Genomic DNA, 25,281 nt, shown 5'->3' with positions numbered 1-25,281 from the left:
CTCACCTTATTGCAAAAAGTTCCATGCTAAATATGCAATGATAAATAAAATTAGCTAACCTTTTTTATTTTATAAAATGCAATCCAGTTAGAGAGAGATAACTGATAATTAACTGATTGATAATTAACCAATTTAACTGACAGTTCAGTAAAATTAAAAATCAAGTCATCAATTGTTGGATATCATATAACCACAATCTCTATTCAATGTTCAGCCTGCAGAGAATTTCAGGCCATTGTCTGTTTTATAAACACATCAAAATGATAGTAGGAAACACCATCCATTTCTTTCTTACAACGACACACATGAAATCTACTTTTATGTTATTATAATCATTTTTTTTTATTTGAAGGAGGTTTTTCTTAAGAAAAAAACTTAGTCTTCAGACTATTATAAAGAAATGTAAAAATGAAGTGAGGAGGTACTTATGGACGGTTTATACTCAATCACCAGGCTGGATGGATTCTCTACCAGCAAATAATTTAGTGTCCATCCTTACCGAGAGCACAACAGCACTCAAATGGTCACCAATGTTCTTTTTCTACATGGAATAGTTCTATGCCCAGATAGAAGACAAGCGGAAAAGTGCTAGGAAAAACGTTAGAAAATACATTAGTTTTGTGATTCTTGTTCTAAAGACCATTTCCGAATCAATTTAACATTGGCACCCCTGACAAAAGAATGTTAGACATCTACAATGGGCAACTCTTATTTTGATTTTCCATTCCTTAGGCACACATACAAACACGTGCTCACATCCTGTTTAGGAGGAGGGTTAGGAGGCCACTTTTCACACACTCCCAGAGCACAGCATGAAGTCAAGCCCAGAGCAGTTAAGATTCTTGACATACTTGAGCAGGATCCATCCGGCATAAGCATGTATCCGTTGAGACAGTAGCACTTGTAGCTGCCGTAAGTGTTCATGCACCTGTGCTTGCAGGGCCGCGGCTTCAGGCCACACTCGTTTAGATCTGAAAAGAATGGGGTTGAAGCAGAAATTTGACACAGTCTCAACATTAATGCAAACCACTGAAAATGCTTCTCTATTCCGAAGAATGAAGGAGAAGAGTCAGTCAAGCTATAGTCACCAGCCACTTACGTAAGAGAGAGAGTCTGTTCACAATGGCTTTGTTTTAATGCTGGTTACACTGGGGGCCACTGAGTTTCCTATCAGAGGTGACCGAAAGCCTTATAATAATGGAAGGCCGTGTGAATTTCTGGAGCTTAAGTAACGTAGTGCATGTGATCTCTGTTTACAAAGGACAGTTGGGAAGATTCCCCTCACAGACACGTGGCTTATCATCCCTAGAAAGAGCAGGGCACAAACCAGCTTTCTGACTCCATAACCTCAGAATATCTGGGTGATACTACTAGAGTCACTCCCGACAATGTGATCTTCCGATTTCAATTTCTTCCTGTCTCTGTTTAAAGAGCATACTGTGTGAGCCTATCTTAGTTTACAGAAAGTACATGGATTTTTAACACTAGACTGCTTTGACCTTCCCAAAGAAAAGCTCTTTTTTCAGAGGATAGAAGCTCATTGAATTAGAGTGACCAATATTGAGGTTCCTCTTGTTCAATCTTATAGAGTGTATATTGATCTCAGATTAAAGAAGAAATGTCAGTCTCCTACTTTAGTAAAGCATTTGAGTCACAAAATAAACTTAAAAAAAAAAAGACCCTCCAACATCATATTTTCATTCATTCTGCAGTTAGGAAGGGCATACAGAAATACTACTGGACAATATATAATAGATTATCATAATGTATTTCAGGTTTATTGGTTTAAATATCAATATGAAGTGAGTTAATAAACTTCACTTGAGAATTTTCCAACTCAAGTTGAACATTGCCTCAAGTGAAAATAAATCTCATAATGACAAATATACACTGAAACAGTAATGTCCAAAATATAAACTTCATTAAGAAGAAATGACATGTTTATTTTGTCTGCACTGCCAGCATAAGCACCTGATTAGCATAATTTAATTATCTACTAATCCATATCGTCAAATCAAAAATAAGGATATATCTAGTTGCAAGTTGTTTTCAAATCTAACCAAATTTAAACCTTGCCAACTTGGCCTTTTTTCTAACCTTAACACAACTGTAAGCAGATCTCCAGCTGGGTGAAGCCTGCGGAGGTTACATAAATAAACCAGATGCCTTCATCATCTCCTATGCTTTCTTTAATTTTAAACTTCATACTCTTTTGCCCAGTCAAGGGTATTCACTTCTCATATTCTTCTACCTTGTATTTTAATACTTATTAAAAATTAGAGTCAGGGAATCTTTTCTCATGTTCTAAGAGGAGTTAATTATCATGCCTAATATGTCCCTGCAGATTCACATCAGGCTTTGATAAATCCCTGATTGATATTATAGTAAATAGTATTTAAATCTGAATACATTGTTAGAGAAAGGCTTTGTGTTTTAAATATTCTTCTGTACTAAACAGAAATATAACAGAATAGTACAACAAATAGCAGAGAAAGACTGAATTTTATACCTCAAGGGTAGGATACTGATGGATATAAAATGTGTCAATGAAGAACCCTTAAGTTTATTCTTAACAAGCCTCAGAAACTTCGGTGTGTTCCTGATGGGAACTGGTTAGATATTTATAGTTCCAGGCGGCTCACATACAAGGCGTATTTACGCTGATGGAAATTTCTTCAGACACTATGGCCATGAACTAAAGCTGAGGCCACTCCAGTCTTGGCTGATAAAGGGCCCCTTAGGATGGCTATGAGAGTCTTTATGATCCAGACTGGGGTTGCTGGTGGTCTTCAATCCAAATTTATCTTTCCCTTCCCATAAGCAAAAGCACTTTGGGGTTAAGAATCATGAAATTGAAAGGAAATGTAAAATTGATGTCATAATTCCAATAAAAAGACCCAAACCAACCTGAGAATCACCTATGAAATAATATGGAAAAGGAACTAAACATGCAGCATTCAGTGGGCAAATGTAGAGATGCTTGTTGGCTATTTTACTATTAATAAACTGACATGTTAAGTACCCAAATAGGCTGAAAGCAATTTGAGAAAGCTGTACTCTAACAGCTGGTGACGGGCTGGATGACACTCCCTGATAGTTGGCTGCTGTCGATGTCCCCTGTGACTGCTACCATTGCCACTGGCCACACGCATGTGTCTCCTAAAAACTTCCCACTGACCCTTACAAAACCACTGCAGAAATGATGAAATAGGATTCCATAATAGGCAACAATCATCCATTTTTACCAAATATCAGAACTTTGCTAAAGCAGGGAGCTTCAAAAGATTAAAAGTGTCTGGTGTCCTGGTGATGAACTTTTTCCTCAGTATTCAGGGATTCTAGTCTATGATTATTATCCCTTATTTTCTTATTGACCAAATGCCTCATAAAATTGAGTTAATACTTGCTGCTTCCAAAATGTCTTGGATTATAGACCTAGTGACAAGTTTCATTACTATTAAATTAAGTCAGAAATTCAAAAATGACACTTCCAATTTACAGTAAATGCTCCTATAATAATAAGCAAAATGTAGAGAACAAGAAAATTACTCTTGATCTCACTTTCTCAAATCAATCTTAAACGTTGTTAAGAGAATGTAGGAAAGAAAACTTTAGTGTCTTTATTTTAAATTTACTTAAATCTTGCTCTTTTTTCTAGAAGTTTGTAATGTAACATACATTATAAGGAAAATCTATGATAAAAAACTAATGAATTCTATCATGTACCTATCTTACATCAAGGACAGAACTTTACAATTAAACCACTTATATTCAAATGCTTAAATTGTTGTATATACAATTCTTAAAGAGCATCTATTCCAGTCAGGAGTATATTTAAGCAAGTTGGTGAATTCAGGAGCTTGGGTTGGGGGAGAAGGGGAAGGGGCTGGTTCAGAACAAAAAATGCAAGCTGCGCAGCATTATAATTACACTTCAGGAAGAAAAAAGAATCAGAAATTTTATTAGCATGCAGACACTGAAAAGTGCTTGAAAATCTTGAAGAGACTAATTGAGTATGATAACCCAATGGATTTTTAAGGAAAATAATCTTTCATTCATTTAATGTAATTTGCACCATTTTTTTCCCTTGAGGCTTACACTGTGCAATGTCTCAGAAGTCTAAGCTTTTACATTTTATCTGACTCAAGTGGAGGTCACAGATCTCAATATGTCAACTGCCATAACTTTTACTCTTTAAATTTTCAATTATATACTTCAATAAACAAATTTTTAAAAAGAAAAAAAATAAATTTTCAATGATTCTGAAATTCATCCCATTGCCCTAATTTCTTGATCCAAATGCATCAAGCTCCCTATGAGCAGAAACAGTAATTAAAAATTTAAATGAGTTTAATTCAGTCATTCTAAGTTCCTAAATCTATGAGTGAGTGAGGAATAAAGTCTTTTAGAAATACTGTAGAGTCATACTGCCACCTAATTTTTCTACAGAATCTTCCAGCCTAATGAAGACATTAATACTTTTGGTGTTTCTATTCTCACACCAGCCCTGTAGGTGAAGAGAGCAGGAATTACTCTCCTTCTATTACGAACTGGTTTGCTAAGACTTGCTCTCAATCACTGAGCTACTTCAGCACTGTGCTAGAACCAGAACTCAGGCTTTCTAGTATCACAAAATGTTCACCAAAAGAAGGAAGCTAATGTATGGTTTGATTTCCAAGTGACCTAAAAACTCTACCCCCAAATGTGGTGGTGGGGAAGAGGACTTGAGCGCTTCTAAAATCTATTCAGCAAAAGTCATCAAAACCCCAATCTCAGGTGCTTTGGAATTCCTGACTTCACCTACACAGGAAAACAAAAGTTATTTTGTTATCTGATTTTTTAGAAAACATTTTGAAATCCAGAAAAGAAGAAAAAAAGCAACGGATACTTGAGGCAGAGAAAGGACAGCGGAGGCTCCAGGCTTTGTAGAGCACAGAGAATCAGCACCAGGTGACAATTCCTGCTGCTTGCTTCACATGCTCAGGAATGTGGAGGACTAGGCACCCCTGGGGTGAGTCTTCAGAACATTGGCAAGAAGTGACAACACTGCAGGAAGCCGTGCAGGTGGGAGGAGCAGACCACCTGAGATAATGCACGCTCACCCCTTGAAGGTAAACTCGTGGCTTGATGATCCAGGGGTTGTGAAAGAGGCTGTTCACTGCCTTGGTCAAGAGGAGTTGGGTGCAAGTGTTCGTCTTCACACCAGGAAGAAGGTAATAAGAGTCAACTTTGAACTGATGTCATTTTTAGCCCTAAAAATCTTTATAACTGTATATTAAACAATCACATAAAGTTGGTGGAGTTCAAAAAGAATGCTTTAGATACTTTACAAAAATTAGTTTCTAGTTCTTCTGGTTTCTCTTTTTTAATTTTAATTTCTATGTTCCTTAAAATTTATCACTGCTATCTTGTGTCCCAAGAACACACAAACATTATAAGTTAACATCCACATACATCCTCATATCAATTTTTTTAAGCACCAGAAAGGAGATGGTCCTTTTTCAAAAGATGATTTTAGTCCTCAACACAGACAGAAAACTCAAAAAAACAGATTATATAAAAACTGATTATTATCAACCTGCTCTGTTTAGGTACACCTAGGTCTTATAGGACCAATTTTAAATCTTTTCCTATATTATTATGTTGTCCAATAGTTTAAAACACTCCAGAATTATGCATAAATTTATGATATGCATAAAGATCTCATTTAAATAAATAACACAATAGATCATGGATGTTTTAATTCAAGTGTAAGAACCTATGTCACATTTAGGTCACATTTAATTAGAATATACGTAAGACACCTCACGCAAAGATGGATAGGACTGAGATATCTGGGGCTGGAAAAAAAAGAGAAGAATAATCATAAGATGCTCTCTGAAAAAAATGGTAACTTTGGCCATTATTACCTAACCAAAATATTATAAGATGGGTGAGACCCAAAGTAGAGTCAAAAAGGCAATCCCATCCTGTTTCAAGACTTCATATTATTAACAGCCAGTTAAACTTCCAAATTAAATGAACATTGGTTCCTGGGGTTGAAACCACATATCGTTCAAAAACTAAGCCCTTAAGAAACTCCCTTAATATTAGGGTTAAAGCACTTCGACTATTGTGCTAAGGAAAGCAATCAACTGAGGCTTAACTAGCTCACCAAAGTTTACTGTCTGGTTCTGTGCTATAAGATACTAATTCTTTTCTTGGGATAAGGAATTCAACATGTAAAACATAAACCATGTCAAAACATTAATAATTGATATTTATAAATTGTTCCTTCTGAAATTATTATAAAGCATGCTGTAACTTCAAAAGAATATCTTTCATTCCTGAAAATATGCAATGATATGGTATACTACATGCCCCAAATTATTCTCTAATAGGAAAGTTATGAAAAAGATTATTATCTATAATAGTATCCCTTTTTGGCTGAGGAGATTTGTATGGGTACGGAGACTCAAGGAGGGGGGGAATCTGAATGAATTAAAATTACCAGAGAAAGTAAGGTGGGAAAAAGCAAATCTTGCCAGAGTTCAGGTTAGAATTTCATCTACCATGAAAGGCACCTCGTGCCTTACAGAATACGGTCAGTCCAAGGCCATGATTTGATACATGATCTGGCTATGGCAAATCCAGAGAATAACTCAGAGGTAAGCAAAAGCCACCACCAGCAGATTCACACTAATCTTGTAACAAGTCTGCTAATTTAAGCCAGTTCCACAGTGGGCATGCCCTGCTATCCCTGCTGCTCCCCAGGCAGCTCTGAAAGCACTCATCTACTCAAGCTGTTCACTCAGCCAAGCAAGTTCCCAGGAGGTGAGTTCCTAAAGCACACAGCTCGCAACACAATTTTTAGCGGATATAATTTTTGCCTTATACCCAAACCTACTTTTAATCAAATGTTAATTTCCAGTTCTGTGGAAATTAACTATTTCAGGTATACCTCTTCTTAACATTTCTCTCCTCAAGAAAAAAGAAACTAGGGACTTCCCTGACTGTCCATTGGTTAAGACTCCACGCTTCCACTGCAGGGGGCACAGGTTTCATCCCTAGTCGGGGAACTAAGATCCCACATGCCTCGTGGCCCAGCCAAAAAATAAAAAACAGAAAAAAAAAAACCCAAAACAAACAACCCCCCCAAAAAACCTCTGTGCTTAAAAAAAAAAAAAAAAGAAAAAAGAAAAAAGAAACCTATTTGATTTTCCATATCTCTGAGGCATGTTTTCCATTTTATTAAAATGTATGGTCTGGATAAAAAACTGTCTAAGTTAATTTGTTATGTAGCAGATACAGACAATTTGCTCTAATAACATTTCTGGGGGTCTCTGGACAGCTCTCCCACTTACCTGGCTCACTCCTGGCTGCCTCTCTCACTCTGACAGATAGTCCACGGATTCAGAGACTAAGGAGCTATACCAGACAACTCCATGGAACTCTTTCCCGTTCCTATGGTGTTCAGGACCAAGAGCCATTATATGAAACAGTCACTAAGCAAATATTTAATGTGCACTTATCATCTGCAAATCGTTTTGATAAAAGTTTTCGGGAACCTAGAAATCAGAGGAACCCCACAGAGGGTTCCGGCTCTCAAAGAACATAAACCTTCCCATCAGGAACTTGCCACAACTGCTTTTATGGTAAGGAAGGAAAAGAAAGAGATGATTAAAACACATAGGTTTACTGTGGACTGGAGTTTTATATTCAAGACTGAACCTGAAATTACATCTTCAGTGGCAGCAATATTTTTACAGGTGTCAAATCCCATTTTGCCACTAATAAAATCCTCTGCCCCCTAACTATATTTAGTTTTGGGAGGCAAGATTTCAACTCAGTATATTTTGATTTTTCTTAAGAGAAATGGGTATGTATTGCAGGGTAAAGTACATGGTAAACTGGTTTTCTGAAAATAAGAGATACCCAGAGATGGATCCATGTACCAATGATAGTTTTAGTCTCTGAAGCACATTAAAGTTGATGTAGTTCCTGCAAATAAATTTAAATGAATTTCTCTGCAATCTCAAGTGGCCTCTTTTAATAAGTCTTCTATGTATACATTCCTGGCATCAGAACAACAAAGTTTTATGGTGTTGACATATTAAGGGAACCTTTGATGGTTTATGTTCAGCACTTAAAAAAAAGAAGCATGCTGGCACTCTCAGATGAACACTGACAACTCAATAATCAGAACTGAACATGCTGCTACTTGAGGACTTACACTGGAGAGGAAAAATCCAATGGTTTTTTTTTTTTTTTTTTTTTTTTTGCGGTACGCGGGCCTCTCACTGCTGCGGCCTCTCCCGTTGTGGAGCACAGGCTCCGGACGCGCAGGCTCAGCGGCCATGGCTCACGGGCCCAGCCGCTCCGCGGCACGTGGGATCTTCCCGGACCGGGGCACGAACCCGTGTCCCCTGCATGGGCAGGCGGACTCTCAACCACTGCGCCACCAGGGAAGCCCTATGGGTTTTTAAAAGAGTGAACTGAGATAATAAGAAACCCACTTATTTCGAAAATACTACCCACATATGTTAGGTAAATTCCAAGTTAAAAAAATATATTATAAGATAGAAAAGAAACTTGGGAAAATATCAGCTATCAGTCAAGTAGCTGATACTAAAGAACACACTTTAGAGTAAACAGCTTGTCCTACCATTGGACACGTCACATTTTACTAACATGGATTTCATCTGGTAGTTCAGGAACAATTACATATACTTTCAAATTTCAGTGTTCCTAATTCTTGTGAAAACTATGTCTATAAATCACGAGTTTACATGATACACTTAAAGGAGTATCAGATACTGAAGAAAAAGAGTATTTCAACAAGATTATTTCTGTATCAGGTGAGGTCAACTATGTATCTATGGGACAGTTAGAGCCTACATAACTCTTTCATTTGACATTTAAAATTCTAGGAAAAGGACTTCCTTGGTGGTGCCGTAGAACCCGTGCTCCGCAACAAGAGAAGCCACTGCAGTGAGAAGCCCACGCACCGCAACAAAGAGTAGCCCACGCTCGCTGCACTAGAGAAAGCTGCACACAGCACCGAAGACCCAACATAGCCAAATAAATAAATAAATAAATATTTCAAATGCTAGGGAATATTACTTTAAGGAATAAGTGAAAAATTTTACTCTTTTATCCTTGCATCTTTCTAGTGAAATCTAACCCTATCTTTTCTTTATTTGTTTTTTTCTTTTTAACACCTAATGGTAGAAAGTTTTCAGTTGAAATTAATTAAAAAGACAAGTCTTGTCAGCCTTGTAATGCAGCATGCGTCAGAGGATCACATTTGCAATGACGTTTTCTTCATCCAAAACTACACTGGTAGAAAGAACAGGAGTTATATAGACAATTGCTCTAAGTTGACATAGCAGATCTTCTACCAACTACTTTTGTGAACTTGGACAAGACACTGAATATCCCTGATGTCTCTTCAAATGAAAAATGAAATATTATTTATAGCTTATTATAATAAATAACACTCTACCTCCTAATGCTATTGTAGTGATGAAAATAGATAATATATGTAAAATACCCAAGCACTGTGAGGGCTAAATAATAATTTGCTTTTATAAGCATCTGACGCCAATTAAAAATAACTTGCTAAGTTAATCAAAATCCTTCTCAGAGGAACATTACAAACTGGTCAACAGTTGAAGGAAATTTAATCACAAAGATCAAAGAGCTCAGAGTTGGAAGGGGCCTCAAAATTTCAAGCCAAACCTTCTACCTGACTCTGAGTATTAAAGTGTTTTCATCTAACAGAGATCCAAGGAGCCTATCAATTTGCCAAAGCTTCCCAACTAGTTAGTGGAAGAACAAGGAGAAGCAGAATGTAAGGCTTCTAAGGTTACTGATGCTGCAGTTCTCTTTTTCAAAATCCATTTTCATTATTAATAGTGAATGAGAGTATAAAATTATTTTAATTGCACTCCAATTAAACAGATTTTAAAAGATTTACCCTTATTATATTTTTTCTTTCAGCAAAACGAAACGGCATCTCATATATTTGGTGACAATAGCTATAGAAAAGTGGTTTGCATGAGAACTTAAATTTTTAAATCAGGCAGGAGTAGACAGGGCTTATGACTGTTTACTTGTGTCACACAGTTTCCCTACCTTGATTGCAGGTTTTGCCGGCATATCCAGGATGACACTTGCACTTGTTTGGTCCGATGCATTCACCGTGTTTGCACTGTGGCTGACACACAGCTGTGAAAAAAGGATATCATGCATTATTTCTAGGTCAGCAGCATGTCAACCAAGTAGAATCTATGTCATGTACTAGTTTGATAATAAAAGAAAAAACTAAGAACTTACAATAGAGTAATAGAAATATACAAGATCATTGTGTCCTGGAGAAGTAAACATTGTCTAGACTACAGACTCCCACACATGTGCTGTGTGTGTGTGTGGGGGGGTATTGCTTGGGGCTGAAAATTTTGCTAAACTTGAGGACAATACTCAAATAGCCAAATAGAAGAAAAATTGGAAAACTATGCAAAAACACAACTGATGTTTGTCAATAGTTATCATATTATAACCACCTGCACCCATACTTCCAAAATCATTTTCTCAAATATGCTTCAATACATAGCTCTTAATCCAAAGATATCGGTTAAGTATGAACTCCAAATAAATTTCCAATTAAATAATATTTTATTGGAAATGGTATTTCCAATAATAAAATGGGTCAAAATGAATTAAAAACTAAAACTAAATATTTTTGAAACCTCAACTTAAGAATACTTCTGTCATTTTGCCCATTCTTAACCTTAAGTTGCATCATAATTGCTCATCAATCTATAATACACTTTCTACAGCCTATCACAGAAAATAGAAAGTTCTATTTTACATTTTCAGTCTTCCATCAGCTGAATTTGTCTTTCCTTCAAGACCCCAAAATGCTATAAATCATCACCCCTCAAATCTTTTCACAGTCTTCAATTCCTACCAAGATACTGGTTAGAATTTATTCTGTTTAGACAGTGATTCTCAGCAGGGGGTATTTTTGCCCCTATGGGGCATTTAGCACAAATGGAGACATTTTTTATTGTCACACTGGGAAGAGGGTGCTACTGGCATCTAGTGGGTACAATACTGGGATGCTGCTAAACATCCTACAATGCTCAGATAACCCCTGACAAAAACAAATTATCCAGCCCAAAACGTGATGGTGCCAGATTGAGAAATCGCTCTATACCAAATATACGTATCATGTTACACCAGATACTAAAATAGATGAAAAATAATTGTATAGTGTGGTCATTGGTCTCAAAGAGCTTACAATCTAGACGAAGAGACAAAACAATCATGTTTTAAATTCAAGGCAATATTTATGAGCAAAATTGGTGGCACATATGAAATTTGTGAAGAAATCATCACACAAGCATATCCATATAGAGTTGCACAGAAAACCTCGAAGAAGAGATCTTGAGTTGGATCTTGAAGCCAGGGTAGACAGAGAAGAGAGCGGACCATCCAAGGTATGGAGAACTGTAGAGCCAAATAGGCCATCATTTATTTGGAGGACACTGAGGAGGCCTGTCAAGCTAAAGAGATGGGTAAATGCTGGGGGAAGAGTAAGAGGTGGACAATCATAGGTGAGTGGTACCGGACAATGATGTTCCCTAAATTTCAGATTGAGGATTATATACTTTATCTATAAATGAAAACTTCATCATCATCAGGAGGATTACCTGATAAAATAAAAACTCTGGGAACATGAGCATGGTGATGATACGTAGGATAGACTGGAGTCTAACTGACATGCAGAAGGCATGATTTGTTCTTGGGACAGAAAGGGATGGGCTTCAGTAACCCCTGAGTGAAGAGCAGACAGGTCTTGAGGACCAGGTGGAGTGGGGTCAACAGTGACCCTGTGTTCTCCAGTCCCTGACACGTACTCCCTCTCACATTAGCCCATGCTTTTCTCCATTCTGGGAGATGCTCCCATTTTCAGACAATTCTCAAACATTCCCTTCAAAACTCTAACTCTCCTGTGAAGCTGATGTGCATGTTATTTTTGGTGTTTTCTACATTTCCTCATTCAACTCTCACCAACCCTTCCCTCGCCTGGCACTCCACAGGCTTATTTGCCAGTCTTACTTTCAGGCCTTTCCTGCCTGTATATTTGTCACCCCAACTGGACCCTGAACCATGATTAATCCTTACTGCTGCTCGGTAGGTATTTAATGCAAAAGTTTGCAGACAGAAAGGGTGAGCAGAGTGTAAATGGTAGAGAAATGCAATGGGGAAATCCATAAAAGTCTGACTTTAGATATGGCATGACATTCAACAGGAAACAATTCTGTTCAGATCTGTGAGAAGAAATGCACTACCTAGGAAGGCCTTCCAGTATTATGCTTCAGTCAACTATATACCTGGTAGACGGTTTATATGCAGTTTTAAAAACAAGTCCCAGAAATAAGCCACCTTTTATGTAATTTCCAGGCCCTATCACCAAGAAATGCAAGGTAGAAAGAAATTTCTTTAATCTTAAAAAAAGATGTTCCATAAATTTTAACAATTATATATGAATACAACCGGAATGAATCAAGTTATCACAGAGGCATCCAAACTGCCATATTTAAAAAGAAAAAGTAGTATATCAACTACACTTGAATAAAATAAATTTTTAAAAAAGAAAAAGTAAACACCTCAAAATAATTAACTGCAAGTCTAGGTAATAACCTCCCCAAATAACTGGAATTTGAAAACATCTCAAAAACATGAAAAAGAAGTTTAGAAAGTACCACTAAAAATCATGAAAAAGTTTATTTATGAAACAAATATGAGGCGCTCAGGCTGTGTTGCCTTTTGACCCACTGCCCGGCTTAAAGATCATCCATTTATAGTACTTTCAGGTGCTTTTCAGGAACAAAGGTTTTTATTGTCACCCTCCCTTTCTCATTGTTTGTTCTCAGTGGAGTGCTCCAATCTGGGGCACATCAAATGCCCTCATTCCAAGAGACCCAGGCTGTTAATGTTTCTTATATGTTTAGGGAGCCAGTATTTTCAAACAAACTGCTGTTTGCACATCTACCCAACAGACTATTCACTGAAGTAACCAACGACCTATATATTAGCCAACAGGTATTAAATGGAATAGGATACTCACAATGCTGATGTAACCAATTTTTTTCTCTCACAAAAAGAACACCCTTTGAAAACGGTGGCACAAAAGACTATCTCCTATTATCTTGCTGGCATTAGGTCTGCAATGTGATGTTCAATCCAATAAACATGAACTGAATATTTAATACATGCAATTATTCTGCTAGGCAAGTGAGGGTGATGAAGGAATCACAGAGGATTTGAAAATTAACTGTGAAACTTTAATACACTGGCTGAAAGCTAACAAGGGCTATGATAGATGAGATAAAAGAAGGGGGGAGGGGCAGATCATAACTGTGACTGAGGTCAAAAAGAGTCATGTACCAAAATGTTCATTGCAGCTCTATTTTCAATAGCCAGGACATGGAAGCGACCTAAGTGTCTGTCGACAGATGAATGGATAAAGATGTGGCTCATATATACAATGGAATATTCCTCAGCCATAAAAAGAAATGAAACTGAGTTATTTGTAGTGAGGTGGATGGACCTAGAGTCTGTCATACAGAGTGAAGTAAGTCAGAAAAAGAAAAACAAATACCGTATGCTAACACATATATATAGAATCTAGGAAGAAAAAAAAGGTCATGAAGAACCTTGGGGTAAGACGGGAATAAACACACAGACCTACTAGAGAATGGACTTGAGGATATGGGGAGGGGGAAGGGTAAGCTGTGACAAAGTGAGAGAGTGGCATGGACTAATATACACTACCAAATGTAAAACAGATAGCTAGTGGGAAGCAGCCGCATAGCACAGGGAGATCAGCTCAGTGGTTTGTGACCACCTAGAGGGGTGGGATAGGGAGGGTGGGAGGGAGGGAGATGCAAGAGGGAAGAGATATGGGAACATATGTATATGTATAACTGATTCACTTTGTTATAAAGCAGAAACTAACACACCATTGTAAAGCAATTATACTCCAATAAAGATGTTAAAAAAAAAAAAGGAAATGTGATCTGAGCAACGCCTTAGAGGTAAGAGGCAGAGATAGTTGGGATGGGAGACAAAGCCTTTCAAACTATGAGCAAAGGATGGGGGAAGGACAATGAAGGGAGTTCTCAGGCAGCACCATGGCTCTGGTGGAGCTACCGTACAAAGTGCTTAGAACAGCGGATGGGAGCAAAAGACAGGGCTAAGGCAGGTCATAAAAGGCACTGGTGGCAGAAACTGCTGGGTGCTTACTAGTACTATTTTTCCCTTCTTCTTGAAAACAGAATGGCTTTTTTTTTTTTTTTTGGAGGGAATAATGAGTCAGCAGTGGAAAATTACATTCCCTATCCTCCCTGACATATTTGGGTAGCCAAGCGAATAAATTCTGGTCAATTGTATGTAATCAGAAGTTATTGGGTGGGGCTTTTGGAACTTAAAAGCTACTTAAAAAGGTGAGTCTGTCATACAGAGTGAAGTAAGTCAGAAAGAGAAAAACAAATACCATATGCTAACACACATATGTGGAATCTAAAAAAAAAAATGGTCATGGAGGAGAACTTTGGGGCAGGACAGGAATAAAGACGCAGACGTACAGAATGGACTTGAGGACGTGGGGAGGGGGAAGGGTAAGCTGGGACAAAGTGAGAAAGTGGCATGGACTAATATACACTACCAAACGTAAAATAGATAGCTAGTGGGAAGCAGCTGCATAGCATAGGGAGATCAGCTCGGTGCTTTGTGACCACCTAGAGGGGTGGGATAGGGAGGGTGGAAGAGAGACGCAAGAGGGAGGAGATATGGGGATATATGTAAATATATAGCTGATTCACTATGTTATAAAGCAGAAACTAACACACCATTGTAAAGCAATTATACTCCAATAAAGATGTTAAAAAAAAAAGTGGCTGACAGGTGGCTCCTCTATCTTCCCTGGAATATGGAAGTCATGGCTGAACTACAGCAGCTACTTTGTGATCATGAGGTGAATCTTGAAATGGAAAAGAGGCAAAGCTGGAAGTCATAGTATTAACCCTAAATGGCCATCCAAGTAATTTAGGACACTGGTCTTTGTGTCAGTGTTACTTGTAGCCGAACACAATTACAATACAGTTACAATTACAATTCCTAACTATCCTTGAGCACAAGGCTGAGGAATCTGGACTTAATCTGTGTTTACCGTCAAGCCAACAATTGCTTTCTTTGGATACACACTTAGGACAGAAATGTTATGATTAAATCTTAGTAAAGAAATATAATTTGTCAAAGTTATCTTATACCTATAATATCATATACTTTAGAAGTATCTAAAGAATTTCATTTCTACATCTAAAAATTAGATTAGAAAATACTTAGCCACCTTGAGACTAGAGGAAAATGATTCCCAACTTCATTTTCAGACCCACCTTTTGACAGACCCACCTTTTGACAACCCACTTCACTGTGAGTTCTCAGTGGCCAGCACACACCAACCTTCACAACCTGCTGTGAATAGCAGGTCAGGAAAGAAATAAAATAAGTGGACTATCTTTAGTAGTCTATTTTAGAATGATCTTCTCAAAACATCAAAAATAGATGAGACACTGATTTGTAGGAAAGAATGTGTCTGTTGTTGCTATAGTTTAATCACAAAAGTCAGCATTGTTTCTCTGACCTTCACGTGGATCAGTGACAAGAAGTCTGGGCCATATTTGGCCCACTGGCCACTAGCATCCACATATGGTTTAGCAGCTCAAGAAATAAAATTCAGGTGAGGATCACACGTAGTCAATTAATGACAGATTATTTTCCCCCCAAAATCAGATGCTGGAATTAAGGTCAAATGGGCAAATCACACTCAAAATTCACTCTCTTAACATTCCTGCAACATGATCTCCAAAGTGCCCTTAAAATAACCCCTAAGTCATTACTTTAACTAGAAAAAGAAACATGTCTCAACTGGCAAAGCAAACATAGCTCTTTAATGTCACATGTTCCAAGCCTCTTCTGTTTGACTGCAATCTAAGACTTTACTCTTAAAAATTCATCCTAACTGATGTAACTGGGGTTCTGAGAGTTGGACAATGTTTTCTGACACTGAGTTGGACAATGTTATCAAATAAGTCGGGGGAAAATTAAACTCCCACATCAGTTCTATATAATATTTCTTATGTAATCTAATCACACTTGGGAGTCAAGTGCCAACATTTGTAAAAAAATAAGGACATGTTGAGTTGCCCAAGCAGGTGGTGGCTCTGGAAAGTGACAAGGGAAAAGCCAACTTAACCTCAGGTGTTGTTGTAACTTGAAAATGATTCTTTTTTCTTTTTTTTTTTTAATTTCTTTTTATTTTTGGTTGTGTTGGGCTTGTGGTCTTTCTCTAGCTGTGGTGAGCGGAGGCTACTCTCCGTTGTGGTGTGTGGGCTCTAGGCACGCGGGCTTCAGTAGTTGTGGCACACAGGCTCAGTAATTGTGGCTCGTGGGCTCTAGAGCTCAGGCTCAGTAGTTGTGGCGCATGGGCTTAGTTGCTCCGTGGTGTGTGGGATCTTCCTGGACCAGGGCTCGAACCCATGTCCCCTGCATTGGCAGGCGGATTCTTAACCACTGCGCCACCAGGGAAGCCCGAAAATGATTTTCTTAATGTAAATAAGATTGTCTTTCAAATCCTAAGAATCATTTGTAATTTTTGCAATCTACATCATGTTGTTATTCAGACATGGAACACTAAAAGCAGAAAAAAGAACCTTGTCCTCCAGAGTCTGTAATTTAGAAACAGGTGACATAAAGTATGCAAGTTGGCCTTGGGAGAGAAAGAGTAGCTGAAAGAGGCATTAAACAAGTCATTGCTATATTGCTATATTAACGGGACCTGGAAGGAATGGAGGCAGAATTTTTATAGGGCTCCACTGGAAAGGACCTCGAGCTTCCCTATATCATAGGTGTAACAAATCCAGAGGGAAGAATCCTACAGATTCCAAGATCTCCAGAGGAAAACAACCCTCCAGCCTTCCTAATATCCTGTATTCTAGTGTTGAATATCCTATTTTCAAGTCTAACTTCCCTCTGTAGTAAAAACTGAAATAAAAGGGCCTCTGATTGTTGCCACTATAAAATACTATCTGTTAAACGATCTCATGAATACAGAATGCAAAACCACTTTATATGACTGATTAAATTTACCCTCACAGTATCCATATAAGGCAGGAGAGAGACAGACATTATCCTCAGTTTAACAGCAGACAAGCAAAAGCACAGAAAGTTAAGTGACTTGCCCGATTTCAGTAAAAATTTCTTATCCCAGTTCCATGGAGAATCTGCTAATACTTCTGGTAGTCAGAAAAAGGCCAGAAACCCATCTTTTTGAGTGGATTTGGAGGAGAGTGAGATTATAGTAATATTAAACAGGAAAGGATGAGAGGGATAGAGAATATCAAAGGTAATTAAAGGCATAAAGGTATTTAGGTTACATTTCTAGGAAGGAAAAGTCGCAGTTAAGAATAAAATCTGTAAGTTAAGAAAATTAAAGTAACCCTGCCAGAATGTTTCAACATAAAATAATCGCTTTGCTCTACTGCTTGTTTTGTGCAGAACCCAGATTTTGAATCATTAATGAAGTATAGAATTGTTATCTCTTCTGATGTATTACTACAACTATGATTTTTTTGTTCTCATATTTTAAGTAACATTATTTTTTATTAAGAATTTAAACTAATCATAAACTACAGTCAAATATTAAGAATTTAAACTAATCACAAACTACAGTCAAATATTAATCAACCAATTGATTAATAATTTAGAGTATGAAGTTAAAATAAATAAGGATTTCTGCTCTATATAATGTTATATCCCAAGAGCTGTCTGGCTACCTTATTTTATTTTTTTCTTTGGGAAAATCCAATTCAAATTTCTCAAGTACCTATTTAATCTCTATTTAACTTTTTTTTTTTTTTTTTTTTTTTTTGCGGTATGCGGGGCTCTCACTGTTGTGGCCTCTCCCGTTGTGGAACACAGGCTCTGGACATGCAGGCTCAGTGGCCATGGCTCACGGGCCCAGCCTCTCTGCGGCATGTGGGATCTTCCCGGACTGGGGCACGAACCCGTGTCCCCTGCATGGGCAGGCGGACTCTCAACCACTGCACCACCAGGGAAGCCCCTCTATTTAACTTTTAATTTCTGAACTAGACCAAAGAAAATAAGTGCCTGCATCTGCATCTTTGAATCTCAAGTTAACTTTTATTTACCATAATTAAGCAATATCCATTTCCACTTAAGAAATCTTCTAAAAAGTATTGTCATTTTTGGTTTACTTGAAATTTTAACTTTTCTTTCTGTTTTCATTGTGGTAGAAGAGTGGAATTTAGATTAATGCTAAATGAGACTTTAAGAACACATCAGAAAGTGTTATTACTTATCAGGAAGTGTGAAGTAGATTTTTGTTTTTGTTTTTTTTAAGTAGGGTAACAGTAGCAATGAGCAGACATAACACCCAGATCTTTGTTTCTTTTTTTTTCAAGATTTTTTTTTTTGACCTGGACCATTTTTAAAGTCTTCATTGAATTTGTTACAATATTGGCTCTGTTCTTTATGTTTTGGCTTTTTGGCCACAAGGCATGTGGGATCCCAGCTCCCCGACCAGGGATCGAACCCAGACCCCCGCATTGGAAAGCGAAGTCTCAACCACTGGACCACTAGGGAAGTCTCCAGATCTTTGTTTCTAAATACCGTCCCACAGTAAAAGGAATCAGGGCTGGGGCAGAGAGGCTGAAATATTTTGCTGTGACAAAAAGCAAGGACATATTTCAAGAATGATGGAAACAAGTGAAAAGGACACAGGAGCTGCTTGGAGGTATCCCAAATTTGGGATAATTTGAGCACCAAGAAGAATAAGAATAGTAATTGATAACAATTGAATAATAAAAGAATCCACAGGTCCAAAGTGATTCTAAAAAAGAAGAGAACAGAGCTCCTCTTTACAGAATGCCAGTGAACACACAGAAAGAATGACAGAATCTGAAAAAAACAACTTTATAACCACCATTAAATAATTTGAGCAAAAATTATCCAAAAGTTTGTTGGGGAACAGGATATTCAAACAGTTTCAATGTATCACCCCATAAATCACTTACTAATTACAAAGAGAAGAAGGTGCCTTTCAGTGGAAAAATCTGGTAGTCAGAACCTTAATCTAGTGATCAAACTTAGCACCACCAGTAATAGAACAAACTGACGTTATGTGCAATGGGAATGTTATAATATATGATCACCTAGTAATATTCTTGCAAAAAAGGTTTAACTAGTATCTAATAATGAGGAAACCTTAGACAAATATAGATTGTGCAATATTCTACCAAGCAGTTGACCTGGACTCTTGAAAAATGTTATTGTCAAGAAGGAAAAAAAAAAGTAGATCTAGAACTCTTCTAAATTAAAGAAGACCAAAGAGGAATGTCAACTAAATGAAATATATAATCCTTGATTGGACCTGGATCAGAAAAAACCATAAAAATCATTTGGAGATAATCTGGGAAGTCTAATTATGGACTGTTTATTACATAATATTATTGTACCTATGCTAAACTTCTTAAGTGTGATAATGGTACGCATGCTGAAGTATATAGGTACAAAGAGCCATTATGTCTGTAAGTTACTTTCCAATGGCTCACTAATATGTGTATATGTGTGTGTGTATATGTGTGTGTATAAATATATATATATATATATAGAGAGAGAAGAGTGTGCATACATGCAAATATGTAATATGTTAACAAATGTACATGAAGAGTATATGGCTATTTACTGTTGCTATACTTTCAATTCCTCTGTGGATTTGAAATTTTCAAACACAAAAATGGGAAAAAAATTTATAAACATGAGTAGATAATATGTATACTTTGACAGATATTTCTTAACATGTGAGCTGTTGTTCACTTAGTGCACTCTAGAGAAGAGGGTAAGGCACACATGCTGGAGTTAGACTGCTGGGTCCCAGCTCTACCACTTGGGAAATGAATGACCCATGCAGATTACCCAGCTTCTCTCTGATGTAAAATGAAGATCATAGGTTGAACCAGAGGAAGTTGTCAGCACTGCCATTTTTTACTTACAAAATAGTAAAGCAACATGGTGCATATAGAATTTACCCATAGGTTTATTGGGATGATTAAATGAGAAAATCCAAATAAAGTACTTAGAACAGTACCCATCTCATAGTAAGAGCTCAATAAAATGTTATCTATAATGAGAATTATAAGAATGACAAAGAGGAATAGCTACAGTGTCTAAGAAACTGTATTAAGAACTGGGGGTTTCACCATGCCACTCTCCCCCTTATACTCACTGAGTCATCACTCTGTTTACTTATCATTACACTTATCATACCGGTTCAAACTCTCAGTATGGCATTCAACCCCACATTTCATAATTTGACTCCTGTCTGTCCCACCAGCCTCATCTCCAATCATATCCACAAACAGACCAACTGATGGCAGTTCTCAGGAAGTAACATACTCTAATACTTGCATGCTTTTACATGAAATGTCATTCTTCCCCTTGTCTGATGGACTAACATCTAGACAGGCTTCAATACCCAGCTTAAATAGTATTTGCTTTTGCCCCTCCTTATGAGTTTGGAGCCCTCCTCAGTGCTTTCCTAAACCTCTGTGCATACCTCTGCCATAAATTTTATACACATATATTTATATATACACATATATCATGCTTTATTATCACAGTTATTCTTATCCTGCTCCCCCACTAGCTTTGAGCTCTTTAAATACACAGTACCTGCTCTGAAGTCTCATACAGTCTCCTGACAAAGACAGACATGACAGGTGTACAAGGTGTTAAAAGAATATAGAAGGAAGAATTTCCCTGCAGACAGGAGGGAGTAGGAAAAATGTCAGAAAAGGCGGCAGGAAGAAATGTGAACTGAATCTTAAAGGATGAGTAGGAATTCACCATGTGGCTGGGTGAAGGGCCTTATTCAGAACAAGCAGCATAAGCAAAGCCAGAGAGGCATGAAGCAGTAGAGGGTCTGGCAATGTGAGGGCAGTCCACTGGGACTGTGTCCACATTGCAAAAAATAGTCCTTTTTAAAATAAGGCAATCATCAGCCTGAAGACTCTCGTACTCAGGGAATCAGTATTCTATCCATAATGGCGAACAATAATGGATTATAAACAGTAGATGACACAATCAGATTACACTTTATGTGTTTTCAAGCATGTAATTTGATTTCTTTTAAGAAGCTTCATCAAGAGTTAAGATCTCTAGGGCTGCCCTGGTGGCGCAGTGGTTGAGAGTCCGCCTGCCCATGCAGGGGACACAGGTTCGTGCCCCGGTCCGGGAAGATCCCACGTACCGCGCAGCAGCTGGGCCCGTGAGCCATGGCCGCTGAGCCTGCGCGTCCGCAGCCTGTGCTCCGCAATGGGAGAGGCCACAGCGGTGAGAGGCCCACATACCGCAAAAAAAAAAAAAAAAAAAAAAAAGAGTTAAGATCTCTAATATGTAATAAGGTCATAAGATAGGCAGACAAATTAAATATATCTATTTTCCCAGTAAACAGTCTTTCCTAAAACTACAATCTGCTTATTAAGATTACATCATGTTCACACCTTTTAGGCCTTTTATATAGAAGTGCCTGATCGTTATACCTTCAAAGTACTGACTGAGCTAGACTAGGCACTGCAGAAGCTAAAGATGTATAAGACACAGTCCCCAGCTTCATGGAACTAACAGCCTAGCAGAACAAATGATATAGATCCACAAGTAACCACAACGCAGGGCAGGATGAGATAGGCTCCGTGCCAGTGTTAATAACTAAATGTAGAGAAAGAAGAGACTTCCTGCCACAAAAATCAGGAAGAAAGAAAGGAGAAGGTGGCATCTGAGCCAGGTCTGGAGGCAGGGCTGATTCTCAGTATGTTCCACTAAGAAAGAATATAAATTTCAAACATAAGTACAGTCATTCATTCCTAACAATGATTTACTTTTAGTTGAATATTTACTTTTAGGAGTGATAGTGATGGGAAACAGAAAAAGCCAACCAAAAGGGGAAAAAAGATAGAATGTCTATAGAGTGTGATGTTTTTCAGCCTTTGATATAAACAAATGTTGAATTACTCATTTCTTTCGGCTGGAGGCCAAAATGGTAAACTGGAAAGAAAGTTTTTCAAGAATTGAAAACTCTCAGAGAACATTTCAGCCGACAGGCAATATAGTATTTTACCTCTCCCACATTCTTCTGATACTGTGTAACATTGATCCTCTATGGAGGGAGTTGTGAGGATCATTAATGTTGACTGAAGGTGACGGAGGGGAAGGAAGGTTTGGGTAGGACAGGGGTGGAGAGATCATCAAATCACAGCCTATGCCCCTCTCACATCGCGCCCCTGAGCTCCAGGCCCTGGAATCCAACCACGTATCACATCTGTCTACTTCAAAGTCTCATAAGCACTTCACACATATCACATCCAACACTGAAGTCTTTCTCCCATGTTCTCTAGCTCACCAAATCACACACCAGAAACGCAGGCATCATCCTGGAGTCCAGCTTCCTTACAACCATCCTCACCACCACCAGCCACCATTTTCCTGAATGTGAATCAATGGGAGCCAGTTACTGAACTAAGCGTTTTGCATTTTCTCGTTTGATCCTCATAAAAACCCCGTAAGGTAGGGCTCTTATCTATATTTTACCAAAAAAGAAGCTATTGCTCAGAAAGGTTAGGTAAGTTTCTCAAAAACACAGGTCTGGTAGCAGCCAAGTCTGTCTACGAAGCCTGCACTCCCCAGCACTGTCCTAAAGCATGCCTCCCCATCCTTTCTTTTTTGTATCTTTCAATCCCTATTCTTCCCTCTGTTCCCACCAATACTGCTTAAAACTCAATTTCTCACCAGGTTTACTGTAACAGCCTCTAGTCCCGAGCCTCAAAAGGCTAGCTCTTAATTGCCAATCAGCAAAATGTTCAGAAATTGGCCCCAGAACCCCAAATGCCTACAGATCCTTGGCATCTGCCTGAAGCAGTGAGCCCTATGATAAAAAGGAGTACATGCTTCTCCAAATGGGGCAACGCTAAGCAACTCCAGCCCACCAATTCCTTGCAGCAATGCACAGCTACTGATTTATCAACAAAGCCTGATACCCATTTTTCCTTGGAAACACTGGTGACCATTTCGAAAAATGTTAACACTCTCTGTGTGCAAAATCAAATTCACCTGTATGCTAGATCTGACCCATTGGCACCAGCTTATAACTTATGAAACATAAATCTGATTATGTTATTCCCCTGCTTAAAATCTGTACAATGTCCCTCTGCAACTTTGGGATAAACCCTACTCTATTTAAGATGACATCAAAGGCCTTCCATGAGTCAGCCCATTCCTACCTCTCCTACAGCATCTCTCATCAGATATCCTTCAAACACATACTCCAATGTCAAATGAAGGTTCTTACATTTCCTGGAATGTGCCTCTCACTCTGGCTTCTGAAGTTTCAGTGCATTTTTCTGTCTGGCCAGGGTGCCCTTTACTTGACTTACTTATCCCTCAGGATTTAGCTAGGCCACCAGTCCATCACTCTTGGGTGGGGATACTGCCCACTGAGACGTGCTCTCACAAGATCCTATCTCAAAACACACCTCTCATCCAATATTGTCTTCATCTGTGGGCCTTCAATATTGACAGGGAATGACATAAATGCCTGTGGCTTCATCTTACTAATGTATCTGCAGTGGCTGGCACAGGATCAGACAGGTAATCGCCCTTAGTTATGTAGCTATTGAATGAATGAATCAACTGAACACTACTGAGTCTGTGAAATCTTCCTTGATCCTCTCCAGCAGGAAGTAATTCTTCCTCTAAACAGCCTCAACTCTTTATCCTTAACTCTTGCCTACTTTAGAATCCTGGAAGGAATAAGAGACAACCATCTTACCAAATCAGCTCCTCCCAAGCAAGAGTCCATGTTTTACTAATCTCTGTATCTCTGCCAGCCCCTAACTTAGCTCCTTGCCTCTAGTAAACTCTCAAAGGTGTGTCAAATAAATGACTAAGTAACTCTACATGTAATTCTACAATTCAATTCTTGATCCTTCCAGTTCCTTTTCCTTGGGTTAGGTAACCAAAACCCTACTTCACTCTGACATTTGTGAATGGATGTTATTAAAGAAGTGGAAAAGGAATGGTTCAAAAGCACAGATGGTCATCCAATGACAATTTTTATTTTAGAAATGAATAATCTGAGAAATATTTTACTACTTCCAATGGATTTTTTCCAAATGATGGGCATGGTAAACAAAATGTATTTTAAAACATGCTATACCATGGATGCCACCATGGACCCTAGTAAAAATAAAACACTGTTTCAAAGTTCATTTGCATTTTTTATATTGATCATACAATAAGAATAGCAAACATTTATCAAGAACTGTTCTGCATGAGGCATTCTCCTTATGGCCAGCAACAATCTTGCAAATAGGTTTAAAGATTAGGAAACTGTGGCTCAGAAGATTTAAATAAAGTATCTAGTATGTCATAGTTGGTGAGTCACAGGAACAGGTCCTGAACCCACATCTGTTGGTGACAAAGCCCACAATATACTCTTTGTTTGTTATGACCTCCTTAACCTCTGCCATAGCTCTGCTAGTTAATACTATAGCTGATAGTAAATATAAGATACATATGCTTTGGTTTTTTAAGTGTTCCTGAACAGAGAAATTTCTTAACTTTTATTTCTAGAACTATCAATTTTGTTCCCAAGTGATTTTATTAAAATCTCCCCTTAAAAACATTTTCTCTGACATGTCACAGTATCTTCCATCTATCAGTTTAAAGTACATTGTCTTCTTGGCCCCAACTCCATTAAATAGAATTTCACATATTTCACCAAAAATTTTCACAAAAGTATCACAAGGGTGATTTGTTAGGTAACACTGTTCACTTCCAAAAATATTTAAAACAAGAAACACTTTACTCACCAAAACAATAGCATGAATACTACGAGGTGCTATTATAACATCTTACATATCTTATACAATAAAAATATTTCTCATTTCTTACCTGATTCTTTCCATGGAGAATTAATGAATATGAGATACATTCCCTCAGGTTAATGATAGGATGGTGTTAGTAATTTCATTTGGTGGACTTTCTTTTTTTTTTTTTTTTTTTTTGCTTCTTTAAGTATTAAAAACATAAACTGTCCTTTAGGTTAGAATGGAGGTCAATTTATTAGATTCATAAAACAGGAGAAAGGAATTATAA

General features: G+C 37.8%; 1 protein-coding gene across 6 annotated transcripts in view; it reads right to left on the bottom strand.

Annotated features, from left to right (window-relative positions):
• NPNT (nephronectin) overlaps positions 1-25,281 on the bottom strand; it is a 78,565-nt gene that overhangs the window by 35,620 nt on the left and 17,664 nt on the right. For 3 of the 6 annotated variants that reach the window (XM_081223669.1, XM_081223670.1, XM_081223673.1), the window contains 3 exons: positions 10,117-10,209; positions 5,103-5,195; positions 852-971 (listed from right to left, as the gene is read on the bottom strand). In XM_081223669.1, coding sequence (XP_081079795.1) covers positions 852-971; positions 5,103-5,195; positions 10,117-10,209 — 306 coding nt within the window. The remainder of the gene's footprint in view (positions 1-851; positions 972-5,102; positions 5,196-10,116; positions 10,210-25,281) is intronic. The other 3 variants (XM_081223671.1, XM_081223672.1, XM_081223674.1) reach the window with 1 other exon arrangement.

This window comes from Mesoplodon bidens (genome assembly GCF_964165515.1).
Source record: "Mesoplodon bidens genome assembly, chromosome: 1".
Taxonomy (NCBI): Eukaryota; Metazoa; Chordata; class Mammalia; order Artiodactyla; family Ziphiidae; genus Mesoplodon; species Mesoplodon bidens.
The sequence above is the reverse complement of the archived record's forward strand: the minus strand, read 5'-3'. Positions and strand labels throughout refer to the sequence as shown.